At 30.2% G+C, this 22153-nt stretch overlaps 1 protein-coding gene across 1 annotated transcript in view; it reads right to left on the bottom strand.

Moving 5' to 3' along the window:
• The window catches only part of LOC129742307 (uncharacterized), a 258555-nt gene that overhangs the window by 64959 nt on the left and 171443 nt on the right, over positions 1-22153 (bottom strand). The window contains exons 6-11 of the mRNA XM_055734190.1: positions 10462-10643; positions 9727-9862; positions 1961-1978; positions 1435-1452; positions 490-546; positions 354-431 (exon numbers count right to left, since the gene is read on the bottom strand). Coding sequence (XP_055590165.1) covers positions 354-431; positions 490-546; positions 1435-1452; positions 1961-1978; positions 9727-9862; positions 10462-10643 — 489 coding nt within the window. The remainder of the gene's footprint in view (positions 1-353; positions 432-489; positions 547-1434; positions 1453-1960; positions 1979-9726; positions 9863-10461; positions 10644-22153) is intronic.

Below are 22153 nucleotides of genomic sequence, written 5' to 3'. Positions count from 1 at the left end.
CGACTAATCTAGATAGATCATTTACTTCTTGCTCCCTCAGACTATTTGTGGCTTTAGCCTTATCTTGATAGCTCTGGGTATCTCTTGAGATGATCTAGATTAAAGAGTTATTAGCTTTGGAGTACCTTGATAGATAAGCTAAGTTTCACGATAGAAAAACTAACGAACGCAATCAGAATGATGTTTATCTGACTTTCAAGACGGCACTCGAAAAAACAAGAGAACCCATTTTATAGTTGATTTGCAACTTTTTATAAAGAGCGAAAATTTCAAATATACATTGTGAGTCTTTTTTTAGAGTACAATCTTTAATGTAAATATAACAAAATTAAAGCAAACATTCAATACGTTACCTTAACTCGTTTACTTCGTTTGTGATGTTTCTTTTCGCTGATCATCCTTCGAATGTTCATTTGCATTTTATAGTTAACCTAAAAAAATAAAAACATCAGTTATAAAAAACGACTGAAATGAGCCTTTTTGAATTACCTGGGTTGATAAATCTCGATCATCAACAGCGTGCCGGCTGTAGCTAAGTCTTCGATTCTGCAACAACAAGGATTAGGGAAAAGAAAACAGAAAATCAGAATTAATATCATCACTCCTTAACAAAAATTGAAAAAAAAGTTTTGTTTTTCTATCTAAGTAGAAAAGGTGAATCCAATACCCATGTGTTTGTTCACGCTAATTCTAAACTAGTTGAGATGTTGTTATTAGCCATTTTGTGCACCACAATTTCCCAACGGAAAACGAGAGGGATTCCTATCTATGAACTATGAATTATAAACTGGACGACGTACAGCTGACGGGGACATGGTGCTTAGTAAGAGGGTGATTTTTTTTTGTTTCAAGCTGATTTCAGGCCGTCCTTTCTACTAGCTAAGAAAGACAAACTCTCTAAAGGTGGGCATGCTTGATTGTTCTCTAAACTAAGTTCCAAAAATACGTGATGCTATTCTAGGACAAACGTTGAAATGAAAGGAAGGTCCGTTTTTCGTTTCACTAAGTTTTTTGGAAGAGTTCCAGCTGAAATGGAATCCTTATCAATTTTTTTTAGCAACGTCATACACTGTAACTTTTGAAATGCAAACTACAAAAACCTAATCTGAAAACTAAAAAATGGATTCAAAGAGAAGGAAGAAAGTGCTTCCAGACTCCAACAAAAATCAAAACGAACCTATTAATTACAATCGACGTTTAGACATTTGACTTATCTTTTTCAAGGCATTTAACGAGTTTTTTCAACACTTCGCTTAAACTATGAAATTGAAAATCGTTTGTCAACAATTCGAAAAGAAACGGCTAATCTAAAGAGGCGAGAACAGCATAAACGGAAACGATAAACATTGGAACGAAACGGAAATGCAAGAATTGTCAAACTGTGAACAGAACCGGGCATGGAAAAAAGTAAATGTCAATCATCGAATTCCGCACCTTATTATTATTTTCATGCTACACATCATGTTTCGTTTACATCAAACGTTTGATTTTTTCATTTAGACATTTAAGGGATTTTTTTAGATATAATTTCAGTTTATCAGAGAAAATCGGGACCATTTGCGGGAATCACATGTAAAGGAAATGAAACGAATCAAAAACACAAAAAAGTGCCAATTAGTTTTTGTTTATGGTTAAGATATTGTAAACAATCGGAATCGGAACTATTAATTCTAGTTTTTGGAACTTATCAGCTTATTGATTATGGAACATGTAACATCAAGACAAGTAATGATTTGACGAGTTGTTGTTTGACTGGAGTTTACTAGGAATATGCAGTGATTTTTTTTATTAAGCTCAAGTAGAGGCACCTTAACCCTATCGAAAAAACAACAACAAAAGAAACCCGCTTTCGACTTTACAGTTGAAAGTTATTGTGAAATGAAACGTCACTCAACAGTGGTGCCAGTACCTTAATTTACACAAATTATTTGAACAAATTATAGAATAAATGTAGGCGTACCATGTGTGTTGAAGCCTGCTTCAAGATCGGCGCAAATTCAGTTTTTGTTTGTTTTTTTTTATGAGTTCAATGTGATGCATGAGATCGTTTTCGATGATCGACAACGGATTAGGGCGTGGGTCGGTGTTGCCAGAAGAAGTGACGAATTTTCGGGGCAAAGTTTTCAATCGAAAATTTCGGAAAAACGGTTTTTGAAGGCACGAATGTTTTTGTTTTCGAACGATGATTAACAGTTGATTCGGTTGACACGTGGAAGGGTGGTTGTTTTGATTTGGTTTCGTTTTTGAAGCAAGGTACGCGGCGGGGTTTTACAATTTTTGATAGCGAGAGAAAAAAGATGCGAAAAATGGAGAAAAAAGATAACATTATTTTGCATGGGCTCGAATATGGGCTTACGGGTAGAATTTCCTAAAATGTTTGGAAAATAATGTTTCCTAATAAAAATTAAATGGATCACCACCAGAATCTTGCATATAATGACTTAGGAATACGAGAATATAAAATATTAAAATATAAAAAATTTTCATGCTTGCGAATGAAGTATTAACTTTTGTTTTCTGATGAGAAAATAAAATTGAAAAATCAGGTATGGAAAATGAAACAAAAAAATGGGATTAACATTTAAAAAATATCTTAAATTCAAAATATTCAATAAATTTACAAAACTTCGAACAGACTACAAAACAAAAAAAATCGAAAAAATTACTACATTATCAAATTTTCAAAATTTTAATGTTAATTTAAAATATTTTTGTTTGTAAAATTTGTTTGTTTCGTTAATTTTCTAAAATTTTGACTATTTTTTTTTAAATTTTTATAAAATTTACAAAATTTCGCCAAATTTTTTTAAAATTTTGTCAAATTTTGTTAATTTCGTAGATTATTAAATTAAATTAAATTAAATAAATAAAGACGCGAATAACCAAAAGTTGGTTAAAACGTCTCTAATAAAATAAAAAAAAATAAAAAATTAAATAAATTTTAAAAATTTTGAAAATTTTCTAAATCCTTTAAATATTCTTAATTTTGTAAATTTTGTAAGTTTTGTAAATTCTGTTAATATTGTAAATTTTGTAAATATTGTAACTTTTGTAAATTTTGTAAATTTTATAAATTTTGTAAATTTTGTAAATTTTGTTAATTTTGTAAATTAACAAAATTTTGTAAATTTTGTAAATTTTGTAAATTTTGTAAATTTTGTAAATTTTGTAAATTTTGTAAATTTTGTAAATTTTGTAAATTTTGTAAATTTTGTAAATTTTGTAAATTTTGTAAATTTTGTAAATTTTGTAAATTTTGTAAATTTTGTAAATTTTGTAAATTTTGTAAATTTTGTAAATTTTGTAAATTTTGTAAATTTTGTAAATTTTGTAAATTTTGTAAATTTTGTAAATTTTGTAAATTTTGTAAATTTTGTAAATTATGTAGATTTTGTAAATTTTGCAAATTTTGTAAATTTTGTAAATTTTGTAAATTTTGTAAATTTTGTAAATTTTGTAAATTTTGTGAATTTTGTAAATTTTGTAAATTTTGTAAATTTTGTAAATTTTGTTAATTTAGTAAATTTTGTAAATTTTGTAAATTTTGTAAATTTTGTAAATTTTGTAAATTTTGTAAATTTTGTAAATATTGTAAATTTTGTAAATTTTGTAAATTTTGTAAATTTTGTAAATTTTGTAAATTTTGTAAATTTTGTAAATTTTGTAAATTTTGTAAATTTTGTAAATTTTGTAAATTTTGTAACCTTTGTATATTTTGTAAATTTTGTGAATTTTGTAAATTTTTTAAATTTTGTAAATTTTGTCAATTTTGTAAATTTTGAAAATTTTGTAAATTTTGTAAATTTTGTAAATTTTGTAAATTTTGTAAATTTTGTAAATTTTGTAAATTTTGTAAATTTTGTAAATTTTAAAAATGTTGTTAATTTTGTAAATTTTGTGAATTTTGTAAATTTTGTAAATTTTGTAAATCTTGTAAATTTTGGTAAATTTTGTAAATTTTGTAAATTTGGTAATTTTTGTAAATTTTGTAAATTTTGTAAATTTTGTAAATTTTGTAAATTTTGTAAATTTTGTAAATTTTGTAAATTTTGTAAATTTTGTAAATTTTGAAAATTTTGTAAATTTTGTAAATTTAGTAAATTTTGTAAATGTTGTAAATATTGTAAATTTTGTTAATTTTGTTAATCTCGTAAATTTTGTAAATTTTCTCACTTTTCATAAATATTGTAAACTTTATTTTTGTAAATTTTGTAAATTTTGTAAATTTTGTAAATATTAAATTTTGTAAATTTTGTAAATTTTGTAAATTTTGTAAATTTCGTAAATTTTGTAAATTTTGTAAATTTTGTAAATTTTGTAAATTTTGTAAATTTTGTAAATTTTGTAAATTTTGTAAATTTTGTAAATTTTGTAAATTTTGTAAATTTTGTAAATTTTGTAAATTTTGAAAATTTTGTAAATTTTGTAAATTTTGTAAATTTTGTAAATTTTGTAAATTTTGTAAATTTTGTAAATTTTGTAAATTTTGTAAATTTTGTAAATTTTGTAAATTTTGTAAATTTTTTACATCTTGTGAATTTTGTGAATTTTAAAAATTTTGTAAATTTTGTAAATTTTGTAAATTTTGTAAATTTTGTTAATTTTGTAAATTTTGTAAATTTTGTAAATTTTGTAAATTTTGTAAATTTTGTAAATTTTGTAAATTTTGTAAATTTTGTAAATTTTGTAAATTTTGTAAATTTTGTAAATTTTGTAAATTTTGTTAATTTTGTAAATTTTGTAAATTTTGTAAATTTTGTAAATTTTGTAAATTTTGTAAATTTTGTAAATTTTGTAAATTTTGTAAATTTTGAAAATTTTGTAAATTTTGTAAATTTTGTGAATTTTTTATATTTTGTCAACTTGTTAAACTTTGAAAACTTTGTTTATCTTGTAAATGTTGTAAATTTTGTAAATTTTGTGAATTCTGTGAATTTTGTAAATTTTGTAAATTTAGTAAATTTAGTAAATTTAGTAAATTTAGTAAATTTAGTAAATTTTGTAAATTTCGTGAATTTCGTAAATTTTGTAAATTTTGTAAATTTTGTTAATCTCGTAAATTTTGTAAATTTTCTCAATTTTGTGAATTTTGTGAATTTTGTAAATTTTGTAAGTTTTGTAAATTTTGTAAATTTTGTGAATTTTGTACAATTTGTCAACTTGGTAAACCTTGTAAACTTTGTAAATCTTGTTAATTTTGTAAGTTTTGTAAATTTTGTGATTTTTTTATATTTTGTCAACTTGTTAAACTTTGAAAACTTTGTTTATCTTGTAAATTTTGTAAATTTTGTAAATTTTGTAAATATTGCAAATATTGTAAATTTTGTAAATTTTGTAAATTTTGTAAATATTGCAAATATTGTAAATTTTGTAAATTTTGTAAATTTTGTAAATTTTGTAAATGTTGTAAATTTTGTAAATTTTGTAAATTTCTTGAATTTTGTAAATGTTGTAAATTTTGTAAACTTTGTAAATTTTGTAAATTTTGTAAATTTTGTAAATTTTGTAAATTTTGTAAATTTTGTAAATTTTGTAAATTTTGTAATTTTTTTAAATTAAGTAAATTTAGCAAATTTAGGAAATTTTGTAAATTTTGTAAATTTAGTAAATTTTGTTAATTTTGTAAATTTTGTAAATTTTGTAAATTTTGTAAATTTTGTAAATTTTGTAAATTTTGTAAATTTTGTAAATTTTGTTAATTTTTTAAATTTTGTAAATTTTGTAAATTTTGTAAATTTTGTAAATTTTGTAAATATCGTAAATTTTGTAAATTTTGTAAATTTTATAAATTTTGTAAATTTTGTAAATTTTGTAAATTTTGTAAATTTTGTAAATTTTGTAAATTTTGTAAATTTTGTAAATTTTGTAAATTTTGTAAATTTTGTAAATTTTGTAAATTTTGTAAATTTTGTAAATTTTAAATCTGGTAAATTTTATCAATATGTAAATTTCATAAATATTGTTAACTTTATTTTTGTAAATTTTGTAAATTTTGAAATTTTGTAAATTTTTAATTTTGTAAATTTTGTAAATTTTGTAAATTTTGTAATTTTTTTAAATTAAGTAAATTTAGCAAATTTAGGAAATTTTGTAAATTTTGTAAATTTTGTAAATTTAGTAAATTTTGTTAATTTTGTAAATTTTGTAAATTTTGTAAATTTTGTAAATTTTGTAAATTTTGTAAATTTTGTAAATTTTGTAAATTTTGTAAATTTTGTAAATTTTAAATCTTGTAAATTTTATCAATATGTAAATTTCATAAATATTGTTAACTTTATTTTTGTAAATTTTGTAAATTTTGAAATTTTGTAAATTTTTAATTTTGTAAATTTTGTAAATTTTGTAAATTTTGTAAATTTTGTAAATTTTGTAAATTTTGTAAATTTTTTTAACTTTGTAAATTTTGTTAATCTCGTAAATTTTGTAAATTTTCTCAATTTTGTAAATTTGCTAAATTTTGTAAATTTTGTAAGTTTTGTAAATATGGTAAATTTCAGTAAATTTTGTAAGTTCTGTAAATTTTGTAAAATAAGTTAATTTTGTAAATTTTGCAAATTTTGGAAATTTTGTAAATTTTGTAAATTTGGTACATTTTGTAAATTTTGTAAATTTTGTAAATTTTGTAAATTTTTTAAATTTTGTAAATTTTGTAAATTTTGTAAATTTTGTAAATTTGGTAAATTTTGCAAATTTGGTCAGTTTGGTAAATTGTGTAAATTTTGTAAATTTTGTGAATTTTTTAAATCTTATTAATTGGGAAAATTTTTTAAATTTAGTAAATTTAGCAAATTTTGTAAATATTTTAAATTTTGTTATTTTGTAAATTTTTTAAATTTTGTAATTTTAGAAAATTTTGTAAAATTGGACAATTTTGTAAAATTTTGTAAATTTGGGAATTTTTTAAATTTTGTAATTTAAATTCAATTTTGTTATTCTCAATTTTGTTTTTATATTGAGCAATTTTTATTTTTTTTCCAATTTTGTCAAAAATTATCAAATGTTTCAACTTTGTCTAAATCGATTAAAAGTCATTAGTCATAAGAAGTTGTCAAATTCGTTGAAATTGACAAATTGACAAATTTTGTTGATTTAGTCAATTCTGTACATTTTGTAAATTTTGTTTTGTTGTTAATTTTGTTAATTCTGTAAATATTGTAAATTTAGTAAATTTAGTCAATTTTGTAAATTTCATAAATTTTGTAAATTTTATAAATTTTGCAAATTTTGTAAATTTTGTTAATTTTGTAGATGTTATAAACTTTGTAAATTTTGTAAATTTAGTTTATTTTGTTAATTTTTTTTAAATTTTGTAATTTTTGTAAATATTGTAAATAAAGTAAATTTCGTAATTTTAGAAAATTTTGTAAATTTTGTAAATTTTGTAAAATTTTGTAAATTTTGTAGATTTTTTAAATTTGGTAAATTTTGTAAATTTTGTTGATTTTATAAATTTTAAAAATTTTATAAATTTTAAAAATTTAGTAAATTTGTGAATTTTGTAATTTTCGTAAATTTGGAAATTTTTGCAAAATTTGTAATTTTGTTGATCATAGGAACTTTGTTCATTTGTCAGTTTTATCAATTCAGTCAGATTTGTAAACTTTTTCAATTTTTTCAATTTTATAAATTTTATCAATTTTAGAAATTTTGTAGTGTGTGTGTGTGTGTGTGTGTGTGTGTGTGTGTGTGTGTGTGTGTGTGTGTGTGTGTGTGTGTGTGTGTGTGTGTGTGTGTGTGTGTGTGTGTGTGTGTGTGTGTGTGTGTGTGTGTGTGTGTGTGTGTGTGTGTGTGTGTGTGTGTGTGTGTGTGTGTGTGTGTGTGTGTGTGTGTGTGTGTGTGTGTGTGTGTGTGTGTGTGTGTGTGTGTGTGTGTGTGTGTGTGTGTGTGTGTGTGTGTGTGTGTGTGTGTGTATGTATGTATGTGTGTGTGTGTGTGTGTGTGTGTGTGTGTGTGTGCGTGGTGATAATTGACGTGATTAGGTTCGGTCGGTCGTCGGTGTTAATAAATAAAGCGTTTTAATGCTGTTGGAGCAAGAGGGCAACAATGGTGATTTCCTCCTCCGTTCAGTTGCTTGGGAAAAGTGTACATCAGGCAAGCGAGGCGCCTTCGGATGCGTATTTTCTTTCCTTTCTTTTCCTCTTTCTCTCCCCGTTTGCATAATGCGTCAGATCGTTCTTACTCTTCTCTTTTAAACGCGTGAAAAACTTCGGTGAGTTTCATCGGCGCCAAGTGCGTTATACGTGTTTGACAATGCCACGTTAGGACGTTTTGCTCTTCTCATTTTAAGCGCGCGATAAAATTGTGCATTGTACGTGTATGACAATGCCACGTTAGGACGTTTTGCACTTCTCATTTAAAGCGCGCGATAAAATTGTGCTATGTACGTGTACGACAATGCCACGTTAGGACCATTTGCTCTTCTCATTTTAAGCGCGCGATATAATTGTGCATTGTACGTGTATGACAATGCCACGTTAGGACGTTTTGCTCTCCTCGTCATAAACGCGCGGTAAAATTCGGTGAGTTGCACCGGTGCTAAGTACATTGTATGTGTATGACAATGCCACGTTAGGATGTATTTGCTCTAAATAAAAACGCGGTGAACTCGATAGTGTGCGACGCGACGAACATTAAATATTTAACTTTGCTTTGATCACATCCCTTCCCAAAGGGAATCCAGATCTAATTTACCTTCCCCACTAACAAACCACCCTTCCTGTGACGACCGTGGAGATTTAGAGGTGTATTCGGTCTCTAGTAGCAACGGAAGTCGAACTAACAATCCTTCCCTTTCCCCGATGAACCGTAAGGACGTGGCCGGCGCCGTTATTGATCATATAAGATAAGGACCCTTCGAAACGTGTACACAGAAAATGGTAAGCTAATCCCAAGCCCCATTTATTTGGATCTATGTACAATTTTGATGGTTCTTGTCAATCACGGAGAAGCAACTACTGAAATGTACGGTTTATCTAAGCTCAAGCTCAAGCTCAAGCTTTATCAATTTTAGAAATTTTGTCAATTTTATCAATTTTGTTTTTATATTGAGCAATTTTTTAATTTTTTTTAAATTTTGTCAAAAATTATCAAAAGTTTCAACTTTTTCTGAATTGTTTTAAAAGTCATAACTTACGAAGTTGTAAAATTCGTTGAAATTGACAAATTTTAACAAATGTGTTAAATCCGTCAGTTCTTTTTATTCTATCGAAATTTTTCGAAAGTTTTGAGAACATTAAAGTTAAAAAAAAATAACTTAAACAATTCAATTAAATTTGATGATTTTCATTACTGCTGCATTAGTTTTATTTATAAAAACAGTTTCGATTTTTTTTGTCAATTACCATTCTATGCAAAATTCTGATGATGACTGAATTTGTGAAATTTGCCATGCCTTATGAATAACGAACGCTAGCTTTTTTGTTCTCTATTCTGATGTCAGTCCTGATTTGAGTTTAAACTATGCTTTGATGATATGTGTACGCTCTAATGGTCTATGCTAACTGAGAATTTAGGGATGTTCAAATTTTACCAAGCCTTTAATCAGCTGGCTTTGGTATCTGTAAGAATGAAGTGTTCTACCCTTTTCACTTACTTTTCTTGTCAATTACTCTAAATGCAACTTAAGAAAGCTATACAGGATTTTCTTTGGGAGTTTGAAATTATGACAAAAGTACAGCTCAGATGACAAAAAACGTGAAAATGGAAAGCTGACATCCCGATACTTACTCTCCGGTAGGGTTTCAGTTCAACCGACAGCAAATGGTGGATCTTCGCATCGGTCAAGTCTTTCTTAGACGGATTGTAGTCCAGCTCCTGCATGTCCAAGTTTCGGGTCGAATTTTCCAAATTGGAAAAGCTTGGACTGGGGAATAGTTGAAGATGAAATTTTAGTATTAAGTTCCAAAAAGATTGGGTTTCACGAGTACAGGTGTACACAAAACCACAACTACTTAGTGAAAAATTCGACAGCCAACACCTTAGGTTAAATATTTGTTTACAGGTAATAGAACTAATAAATTGATGCATTTGCAGGTGGTCGTCTGTAAGTCTGGCACCAATTGATAACAAAAAATAATACTTTTAGAGTTCTACGGGATCGAAATAAAATGTGTAGGTTTAAAACGGGAAAAGATAAAAAAAACTAAAAAATGTCTAAAACGGGGAGACTAAACAAAACCAAACATATCCAACAAACAATTCGACACTACAGGGTGACTAAACTCCAAGAAAAGTCACACCGAAATCGAATTGCTTGCCGGTCAACTGAAAGGGATAGATTAATTTTGAGGTTAGCAATAGGTAGGTCTTACGAAACACTCCAAAAACGGTTTCCATCGAACGAAAACCCTCGGAAACTTTTCAACGTTCCAACACTGTCTAGCGTTCGTTACTTGTTTTATTTTTACTGTTTTACTGTTCTTCGACTGAAGCATGCATCGAGACTTTATTAGTTTCTGTTACCATGTGCCCAGAAAGGACGCCCCGCACCTTCCACCGAAGACGCCGGTGTAGTTGCGGAACAGGGCGCTCATCGACTCGGTGCCGGACATTTGGCCAATGGTGGACGGATTGCGCCGCATGTAGTCCATCGCGTCCCGCATCGTCAGCTTCGAGTAGGTTTCCAGAATCTTCGGCTCCGGTCCCTGGAAAGAAAAGTTAAGGAAAATGTATATGATTTATTGAAAAACTTGTAGTCCAAAACTCTTTTTCAAATAACTTTTAGTAGTGTTCAAAATTAGAACGGTGGGAAAGGTGGGAGAGAGGCAAACGGAAAAAAGTGATGCTCTTCCAAAGAGATATTTCTTAAGCAAAGTATCAAAAAGCTTGACTTTCGGCCTCCCAGCAAACATGAAATCGTATCAGAAATGATAACTTAAGTCGTTTACTATGGTGCTGCGAATTGCAATTCCAACTGCATAGTGAAAAGATCGTATAAAATGTCTTATGAAGTCAGTTTAAATCGGATATGATAGAAAGTCCGCCATGTTTGTAAATTTTGAAATCATTTTGCTCCAGCGCGGGTTTCAAGTGAGAGAATCATCGTCATGTTCTCTCTGCAACCAACAGTGCATCAAGATCAGCGATGGAAAAAAATCGCTTCTAGCGATAATTGAATACATACAAACCTCGTCTACGATGCATTGACATCGTTGCCTGTCGACGACACTCACATACTCCTCTCACAATTGCAAACAGACCTCTGTGAGAAACGAGTTACGAGTATCTCAAAATAGCACCATCTAAATACTATCCGTGTTGGTTCAGACTTTACGCTCTCCTTCTTACCATATTTCTCTTGTAGTGTGCGCTGACCACAAGATGTGGATCTCAAAGTGTACAACTGGGTATAAAGAGTTTATCGGAAAATGTACATCTGACGAACAGAAGCGATCCTATCATAATCATTTCGTCAAAGAAGATGATTTTCTTACTAATAAGCAGGGATGCCTAGAGCGACATTCATCAGTACGAAAACGACTGTCAAAATGGTCAGATTTTAACTTGCGACAGATCACTTGAAAGCTTTTGCCCTGCAAATGATGGGAATTGATAGGAAAAGTTATTCGGAGCCATCTCGTCCTGGTCACGGCCAATCTGGCCGGTTCCGGAATCCGAAAAATCAAAATGATCAGATTTGAACTTGCGACACACGAATAGAAACCTCTTGACCTGTACATGATGAGAATTGATAGTGAAAGTGGTTCGGGGCCATCTGGTCCTGGCCATGGCCAATCTGGCCGGTTCCGGAATCCGAAAATCAAAAGGATCAGATTTCAACTTGCGACACATCAATTAAAAGCTTTTGCCCTGCAAATGATGGGAATTGATAGAAAAAGTGGTTCAGAGCCATCTGGTCCTGGCCACGGCCAATCTGGCCGGTTCCGGAATCCAAAAAATCAAAATGGACGCATTTAACTTGCGACACATCAATAGAAAGCTCTTGCCCTGTACATGATGGGATTTTATGGGAAAAGTGGTTCGGGGCCATCTGGGCCTGGCCACGGCCAATCTGGCCGGTTCTGGAATCCGAAAAATCAAAATGATCAGATTTTAAATTGCGACACATCAATAGAAAGCTTGACCTGTACATGATGGGAATTGATAGGAAAAGTGGTTCGGAGCCATCTGGTCCTGGCCACGACCAATCTGGCCAGTTCCGGAATCCAAAAAATCTTAATGATCAGATTTTAACTTGCGACACATGAATAGAAAGTTCTTGAGTTTTGCATGGTTAATATATATATATATATATATATATATATATATATATATATATATATATATATATATATATATATATATATATATATATATATATATATATATATATATATATATATATATATATATATATATATATATATATATATATATATATATATATATATATATATATATATATATATATATATATATATATATATATATATATATATATATATATATATATATATATATATATATATATATATATATATATATATATATATATATATATATATATATATATATATATATATATATATATATATATATATATATATATATATATATATTGAGGCCTGATGCCTGCCAGTCCACGTGTTTTTCGCTCAAATTTAGAATGCTGTTACCCTTTGAGAAAAGTTTCTGGTTCCCAAATTACAATAAGAATGCATAATTATATTGAATTTCGTCCTTTTCCAAGTTTAAAAGGTGCACCAATAATTGATTCGAAAAATTCAAGAAATTGAATTTCGTTGCCTACATGAAGCGTTTTACCTAAAAGGATATAAAAAAGTGTATTTTGAAAAGCGAAATTTTCGATAAGTTTTGCAATAGTAAATTTTTTTTTTCCAAAATATATAAAGTTTATTAAAACACAATGAACATGTTATAAAACATTTGATGTTTCAATTTTAACTTTCCATATAATCATTGTTCCATTTCTATTCATGTGTCGCAAGTTAAAATCTGATAATTTTGATTTTTCGGATTCCGGAACTGGCCAGATTGGCCGTGGCCAGGACCAGATGGCCCCGAACCACTTTCGCTATCAACTCCCATCATGTGCAGGCCAAGAGCTTTCTATTGATGTGTCGCAAGTTGAAATCTGATCATTTTGATTTTTCGGATTCCGGAACCGGCCAGATTGGCCGTGGCCAGGACCAGATGGCCTCGAACCACTTTTTCTATCAATTCCCATCATAGGTCAAGAGCTTTCAATTGATGTGTCGCAAGTTAATATCTGATCATTTTGATTTTTCGGATTCCGGGACCGGCCAGATTGACCGTGGCCAGGACCAGATGGCCCCGAACCACTTTCGCTATCAATTCCCATCATGTACAGGTCAAGAGCTTTCAATTGATGTGTCGCAAGTTGAAATCTGATCATTTTTATATTTCGGATTCCGGAACCGACCAGATTGGCCGTGGCCAGGACCAGATGGCCTCGAACCACTTTTGCTATCAATTCCCATCATGTACAGGTCAAGAGCTTTCTATTGATGTGTCGCAAGTTCAAATCTGATCATTTTGATTTTTCGGATTCCGGAACCGGCCAGATTGGCCGTGGGCAGGACCAGATGGTCCCGAACCACTTTCGCTATCAATTCCCATCATGTACAGGTCAAGAGCTTTCTATTGATGTGTCGCAAGTAAAAATCTGATCGTTTTGATTTTTCGGATTCCGGAACCGGCCAGATTGACCGTGGCCAGGACCAGATGGTCCCGAACCACTTTCGCTATCAATTCCCATCATGTACAGGTTAAGAGCTTTCTATTGATGTGTCGCAAGTTGAAATCTGATCATTTTTATTTTTCGGATTCTGGAACCGACCAGATTGGCCGTGGCCAGGACCAGATGGCCTCGAACCACTTTTTCTATCAATTCCGCTCATGTACAGGTCAAGAGCTTTCTATTGATGTGTCGCAAGTTAAAATCTGATCATTTTGATTTTTCGGATTCCGGAACCGGCCGGATTGGCCGTGGCCAGGACCAGATGGCCCCGAACCACTTTTCCTATCAATTCTCATCATGTAGAGGTCAAGAGCTTTCTATTCATGTGTCGCATCATGACATTTTTTTAAATTTTTCCATGACAGTCACGGAATCAAAAATTCAAAAATGTCATTCCGATAGTCAGAGGACCAACAGAATCTTCGACTGTCACAAGTCAAAAATGTTATCGACACTCATTCTCCGTGCAGCATTTCAGCTTGCGATTTAAGTATACACATCGAGCAAAGAAAGTTACTCACTTGTCAGAGCTATATCCCAGTAAATTTGAATCGGCAGAGAGGTAACTCAAATCGCCAGAGGGATCGTAACGATCTCTCTGGCGATTTTGCATCATCACATCGTTAGAGAGGAACACACCATACGCGTGCCTTGGGTGAGTGCCACGAATTAAGCTAAGACACGCCCTCCAGAGAAACACACGAAAACAACCCGAATCGTGTTTGTATGTTTCTCTTCGAGACGCGTGTCTGCCTGCCTGCGAGCGAAGTCGACTGCTACGATTGAAAGCACGCATATAAAAAAGACGGGGATAATGTGCGACCACACCGTACGAGAGTACGATTCAAACTGATTTTGCATGTACGCATTCGTATTCGTTGCCTCTAGGTATCTCGGCAGGACAAACCGAATGAGAATTCTTGCGATCTTTGTAGTGTCGCCGAAATTAACCGTTTTATTCTAAGTTCGGTGACTCAACTCTCAATTTTTTGCATGCTCTGTCGATTTTTGAGAGGACGCGCTTACTGGGATGTTGTCTAACAATGTATTCGTTATCTCCGAGTGACAACCGTACCAACATTTTGTTATGGATTGAGAGGAACCAAGTTTGTTCGCTACTTGTACAGATCGCGAAGTGTACAGTTCAGGATAAAACCTTTATCGCATCATATTCATTTCATTTCCATCGCTGATCAAGATGGTAAAAAATCAGATGGGATTCGAGTAATATTAACCAATGAGAAAACTGGAAAATATTGTCGCTGACAACGATTTGAAGGCTATGAGAGCAAAATCTTGCGCTTTTTTGGATTCTTCCGATAGGTACGAATAAGGTGTCGGATAGCGCCCAATTGGTGTAGTTTTTATCACTTAACCCTCATCCGCATTAGGGTGTCATTTTGACACCATTGCAAGTTTGAAGGCTTGTAACTTTTTTCAGAAGCTTCAAAATACAAAAATTTCTTCGATGACCCTAAATGAATTCAAAAGTTCTTCAATATTGCATCTTTACTTTTTTTATGGACGAACCCTGGAAGCCTGGACAAAAAACTCCCTTTTCCGACTTTTGGTGTCATTTTGACACCACAAAAGTAATATCTATTTAAGTCGTTTGAATTATTATGAACTTCATATAAAACTTATATCAATAGAAACCTTGTAATGTCAGTAAAATATGTTTAGAACATTATATACAGCTAAAGTTACTAGTTTTCTCGTTATTCAGCATGAAAGAAAAAAAATCCGAAAAAACATGCCTCACGAAAACTACTGTAGTTCATATGTTACACGTCCAAAAAAATATTTGCCTTATGCATATGAAAGCTGAAGTTAATGCCTACATCATGGAGACAAGAAATATTTTTTTAAATTTTTTTTAATGAAATGGTCACAAAAAGATTAAAAAAGTGGTCTAAAAAACCTACTTTTCATTCGATTGCTAGTAAATACTGTTTGAGCGATGTTAGAGTTTTGACTACTCCGAGTAGGTACGGTGGGTGGTGATTCGGGCAGAGAGCGAAGCCGACAGACGAAATAATGATGCGTGACGTGCATTTCTTCGTCCGTCGGCTTCGCTCTCTGCCCGAATCACCACCCACCGTACCTACTCGGAGAGCAAACAAACACGATTTGCTGGACGCGGTGCTTGTAGTTCTAGAAATTCAGGAATGATTTTACGTTTATAATTTTCATATTTTTGTGAAATCTCACAGCGTGAATTGTAGCACCTCACTAGAATTTAGATTAAATGTGCTTTACAATGAATATACTCTTGATTGGTCCAAACAAATTAAAAGCACCGATAATCTGGGTACAACCTGACAGTGGACCACAAAAACAGATGAAATTTTAATTTGTAAAAAAATCGCGCAAAGTAGTGAACTTTGAAAAATTCCAGTTAATTCAATTTTTGTTGCATCAAAAATCTAAAGACAGCAAAATGTTGGAATTTTAATACATTTTATAGTCATATTTTTTTCAAAACTCTAACATCGCTCAAACAGTATTTACTAGCAATCGAATGAAAAGTAGGTTTTTTAGACCACTTTTTTAATCTTTTTGTGACCATTTCATTAAAAAAAATTTAAAAAAATATTTCTTGTCTCCATGATGTAGGCATTAACTTCAGCTTTCATATGCATAAGGCAAATATTTTTTTGGACGTGTAACATATGAACTACAGCAGTTTTCGTGAGGCATGTTTTTTCGGATTTTTTTTCTTTCATGCTGAATAATGAGAAAACTTGTAACTTTAGCTGTATATAATGTTCTAAACATATTTTACTGACATTACAAGGTTTCTTTTGATATAAGTTTTGTTTAAATCGGTCTAACACGCCAAAAGTAATAACGATTTGAGCTTATGGTGTCAAATTGACACCACAAGTGCTGATTAGAGTAATGAAATCTAATGCGGATGAGGGTTAAGAAAGAAATGATATCTATGTAGGTATATTGCCTCCACCTTAGTAGGTAAATGATGTTTTTTCAACTTTCATACGATGTTCCTATAATGTATATGGAATGTATATCAAGAGAGAATAAGAATGTAGCTACAAAAATTTTTGCTAGGACTTGTAACTCCAAGATAGTAGTTACAGGAAACGGAGACTGTAGAGGAACATACTCTATTATGCCCACCTAAGCGAACCGCTGATTTGATATGTATTCCACGTACATTTCGTGTAAAAAATGAAGGTATTCGTTGAATAAAAAGTGTTTTCTACAAATGCCTATGATTTTGTATCACTAAAATTCATTCAGTTGCTTTAAAAACTTGATTTAGGAAAACTAAATTCAAAGCCACAGAGCTAAACTATGTTGCAAATACGCGCCGTTGTATATTCAATATCCGCCTAGCAGCCGAACACACCCGAATGCAGCCGAAGACCGAAAACGCACTAATTTTTACAGACATTTGACTGGAGAGAAATTCAAAATGAACTAACAAAAATTAAAAAAAAAAAAGTTGATTTTATGGGATGAATTAACGCCTAAAATTTGGTTTCGAACTTTTGTTCACTTTCATTGGAAATCGGCCGTTTGGAAAAATTTACGCTATTTTCAACATACTACGATTGGCGCGTTAAAACGAGCGCAAGGTTCGGAATCAGGGTTGCCAATGCGCCTGATGACTCATTGGAGCCTATTCTTTGAAGATTTTTTTTTACTTTCTTTTAAATCCTCTGATGAACTAGCTTTAAACTCTTTAGAGACATAAATTCATCTTTCAAGACTCTCTTTTGTGGGGCTAAATCAATACTCTTCTGAAAATTCAAAGACTTTTTTTTATACCAATCTAAATGTGAAGTACTTTAGAATCAAAAAAACAAAATTTGAAATTTAAAGTTCATAGGCAAAAAAGGTTTATAAATTTTTATTGTGGTTTTTTTTCATATCAATTTCCCAAATTTTAAGAAGGAAGATTGCTCGAACAAATCACAGAACAGTATTGTAACATGTATTCTATGGAATTCATCCACAACTTTTTTTTTCAAAATATGTACTAAATATTTTTGTTTCATAGTAAAAATTTCACAAATTTCACAAAACATTTTTGAGTCCCTTATTCTGAAGATTCTAATTTTTTAACAACCACAGTATGTTATTATTTATGCTAAAATATAAAAAAATAATAATTTGTTTCAACATGTTCATAAATTTCATAAAATTCTCATTTTAAACTGAATTATGGCAAAAAACATAAAGAAAAGTTAATAAATATTCTAGAGCTATTTTTGGTACTTGATTCGAAGCAACAGTGTGAAAAACAGAATTAAATTTCACAGCATTGCAGAAAAAAAATTAAATGAATTTTTAAAGTTCTCTTTTGAATCAACCCTTGGTTTTCAAAAACTAGAGCTGCTGAAGACAAAGTATGAAAACCTTGGGTTATTTAGAATTTATCATCGCAATTGGAATAGACAAATTTAGAACTATTAGAGAGACATTTCATTGCAACTAACAAATGTGGCTCTTTCAAATATATAAATTTTGAAAAATTGTAATTTTTGCCTCTCCTGACTCAAAAGGTTGCCGACCACTGATCTAGAGTGTTAATTTAACACTTTCAACTTTAATTTGCTATATCTCGCTTGTTTCTCAATCGTACAAATTGAACAATTTTACAATCTGTACAAAATTTTTAGGTTTGTAAACCTTGTAGCGTAATTCAAAAATGATACTTAGGCAATATGTTAGGCAATGTTCATCAAGTTATGTCGTGAGACGGAATACTATGTAAATAAATAAATAAACTTAGGCAATATTCAGCTTCAATCACTGGTTTTTATGATATTCAAGGTCAAAGGAAATAATCGTTGAAACATGCTTCGTTAAAAGCTGTAGGTTAGCTACCAATTGCACTACGAAATTTCGCTTAGTGCATATGAAATCTGATGTTAAAAGCTTTATGTTGAACAGATGGAAGTATATTTATTTTAGGATTATAGCCACAAGGAGTAAAAAAAAGTGTAAAACATAATTTTTCAATCAATCAACCGCCGGAATTGTTTCAGTCACTGCAGAAAATTTTGGATGGTGGATTAAAAATTGGATGTAATTTGACGCATTTTGGTATCATTAGGAAATAAAGAGTGTACACAATGAAATTGCCACACACAAAATTGATTCGCAAAATTCGAGTTTTCATCCGATTGCCATCAAATTTTCAGGGATTGAAAAATAACTATTAAACTTAATTTTACCATTTTACTTGTATTTTATTTACAGTCCATACGCAAATGCCCGCACCTTGGCCTTAACCCTGGCCATAAGATTCTGCACAACCTGTGAATCAAACTTTTTCAAACCCAATTCAAACCCATACTTTCCTCAGTTTTTCGACTGTCTTCACTATCTTAGGTCGTTTAAGAAAGTGCTGCTTTACAATCGCCCAGTACTTCTCGATGGGGCGGAGCTCCAGAGTGCTGGGAGGGTTGAACATTTTCCGGGAGTTTTGATCACAGGACTTTAAAACTTGCAGGACGTAAACAATGCACTATGAAATAAATCCACCCAAATTTTCATAAAATTCCACCCAACGGGTAGAAAGTTAGAGCAATTTCATAGTGTGGCAATTTCATCGGGGTTAAACTCCTATCAAAAAGAAAGAAAAGCAATTTCATCGTGGACACCCTTTACGGAACATGTACTTTTCACGATTTTTTTTTTTTTCTTAGCGGCCCACCACACTCCCCCATACCAAAAAGCTCATTTGAGCCCCCTGGTAATGGACGCTAACTGTTCTCAGCATGTCTGGCAGCAAACAAGAAAATAACATTAAAAATTCAAACGCGGACAAACTTTAATCATGCTGAGAACGTAAAAAATATTATTTACTACGAGGAAGTATGAAAAAACAAAAGAGAATTTTACTCAATGAATCTCAGTGGAAGAATATTCCTTTGAAGAGATCCATTTTAATGATTAACAAATTAATTATTTATTTATAAGAATTGATAGTAAAAAACTAAAACTAAATAATTAGAACTAAATTTACTGCTAAGAAAATTATCAAAAAAAAAAAAAAAAAAATTCTAAATTAGTGGTTGGTTATTGGTTTAGGTTTACTTTGAAGTACTGTATTAGTTTGATCTTAAAAATGTTTCTACTAGAGCTGTTTTTTATATCTTCTGGAAGGCTGTTGAACTTCGTAGGACCAATGAAAGAAATTCGACGTTGACTAAGACAGGTAGAGACTGTGCTGCGCATAAGATGGTGAGATTGACGGGTATTATGAACTCTCCGGCCCGCATTAAATATCAAGTTTTGGTTATGGTTAGACGAGTGCAGATTATCGAATACGTAAACTACGGTTTGCAAATCGCACAGTTTAGAGAGAGGTAATATATTATGAGATCTATCGGAATAAAGTAATTTTGAAAGGTAGCTGTTTTTTTTTAACTATTTGAAGATTTTTTTTTATTATCTGACGGGTTTGCCCCGAGGTCTTCAAATCTTCCTCAAAATTGAAAATTCACGACTTAAAACACATCTTTTTCAGATTTCTAACATTTTTATTTTCAAGTAAGATTTGGTTAGCTTTTTTATGTAAATAAAATTAAACCATATTTCAAAGCTACGTAAATTTGTCATTTTTCAACGGAAATCATCAAGAAGCACAACAAAACGTATCGAAATTTTACCAGCTTGGGGACTCTTAAAGGAGTTATACGCCCAATTTGATGTCTTCAGATAAAAGTTGCATCATAAATTGGGCTATATAATGGTATTATTTGCAGAATATTCGGTGATGCAGACGATACTTTTAGACATCATCTAAAGCTTATTTATAATTTTTCATGGTAAAGGTTATGACTTAATTTTTTTATAAATATTTTATTTGAAAAGCTGATGTAATTATTTTCTATGATTTTTTATATGCTGTTTTATGATTTCCGTTGAAAAATAACAGAGTTATGTAGCTTTGAAATACGGTTTTATTTTATTTACAAAAAAAATCTAATCAAATCTAACTAGAGAAGTAAAAATGTTAGAAATTTGAGAAAATACATGCATTTTTAAGTCGTAAAAATGAATCAAACTCTCAATTTTGCGGAAGATCTGAAGACCTTCGGCGCAAACCCGTCAGATAATAAAAATATCCCATTGGTTAATATGTGTTTTTTCAGACTACTTCAACAACTTTTTGCAATAAAATCAACTTTATTTATCTGTTTTACACGTTGCCTATGCAATACTTTATGTGAAAATGTAAAAAAAACTCATAATTTTATTTTTAAATTTCGAATATAATACCTGATCGAGGTTTTAAAATGAATACTAGTTCGGAAATCTAAACGTTTTGCAAAATATGAACCCCAAAATTTGGAGTTCGAATCCCATTTCTGACTCGTTACAGGTGAAGAAGAAAATTAAAGACAACTAATGTAGTTTATTTTTCAATCCTGTATGGCTATGTAGAAAATTCCCATCCAAACTATTTTTATCCCAACCTTCAAAAGTTCTAAATTCTCGGGGAATTTTCACCATCAAACGCAAAACTCAACAGGCGATATTTTACCTCAGATCTCAGAAACAAAACAAAAATAATAATCTCCTGAAATTAGGGGAATTTCAACCTATTTGAGAATGAGGAAAGATTTTCCATCTAAGTTCAAAGTCTTTAGCTTAGTTCTCAGGAGGTTTGCTTGAACATTTAGAGCGATTCTTTGTTCTTCTGACTTCTATTTTTTTGTAAATTTGGTTGATGGATGGATCTTTCGTACAGTTGAATTGGTATTCCTACATTTTTTTGGTTTTTACATTTTTTATCACCTATTTTCGAGCCACTTTATTGAATATTTTATCAAGCTGTTTAGAGAAAAAACCACATCATGATGAATGTGGTCAATTAAATGTTCATTAAAATGGGTAAAATCAGATTTTTTAAATGTTAAAAATAAACAAAATTTTCTTTAAAGAAAAAACGTTTTTTATAATTTTTTTTATCATAAAGTCACGAATATCAACAATATTGTTGATTATACGCAAAAATGAAGTTCAGATGATCGATCGCAAATTTATTCACCTTTAATATACAAAAAAGAGATTTCAAATTTATATTATGCTGCTCGAGATATTTTAATCTAAGTAAAAGTACATTTTTTTGTTTTTCCTTTTTTTTATATTTGGAGCATGACTCAAAAACTGTTCTACTGAGAATTTTTTTGAATTTCATTTTCGGATTCAGGCCCGATTTCACATTAACAATAAAGGTCGCTCAATTAAGTTCACGATTTTTTTTAATTTTGTAAACTAGTGTAATTTATGATTAAAACTAAACCTTGTTGTAACCTTTGTCACTCCTTTAAATCCAATGCAGAAACACTTAATTTATAAAAAAATCATTTTTTACATTTTACAATCAAATGAATGTCCTTGTTGAAAAAATTAAAGAGAAATTTGCAGTCATTTTTTAATCTTCAATGT

The sequence above is a fragment of the Uranotaenia lowii genome, chromosome 2 (assembly GCF_029784155.1).
Source record: "Uranotaenia lowii strain MFRU-FL chromosome 2, ASM2978415v1, whole genome shotgun sequence".
Taxonomy (NCBI): Eukaryota; Metazoa; Arthropoda; class Insecta; order Diptera; family Culicidae; genus Uranotaenia; species Uranotaenia lowii.
Note: the sequence above shows the minus strand (reverse complement) of the source record. Positions and strands in the feature narration are given on the sequence as shown.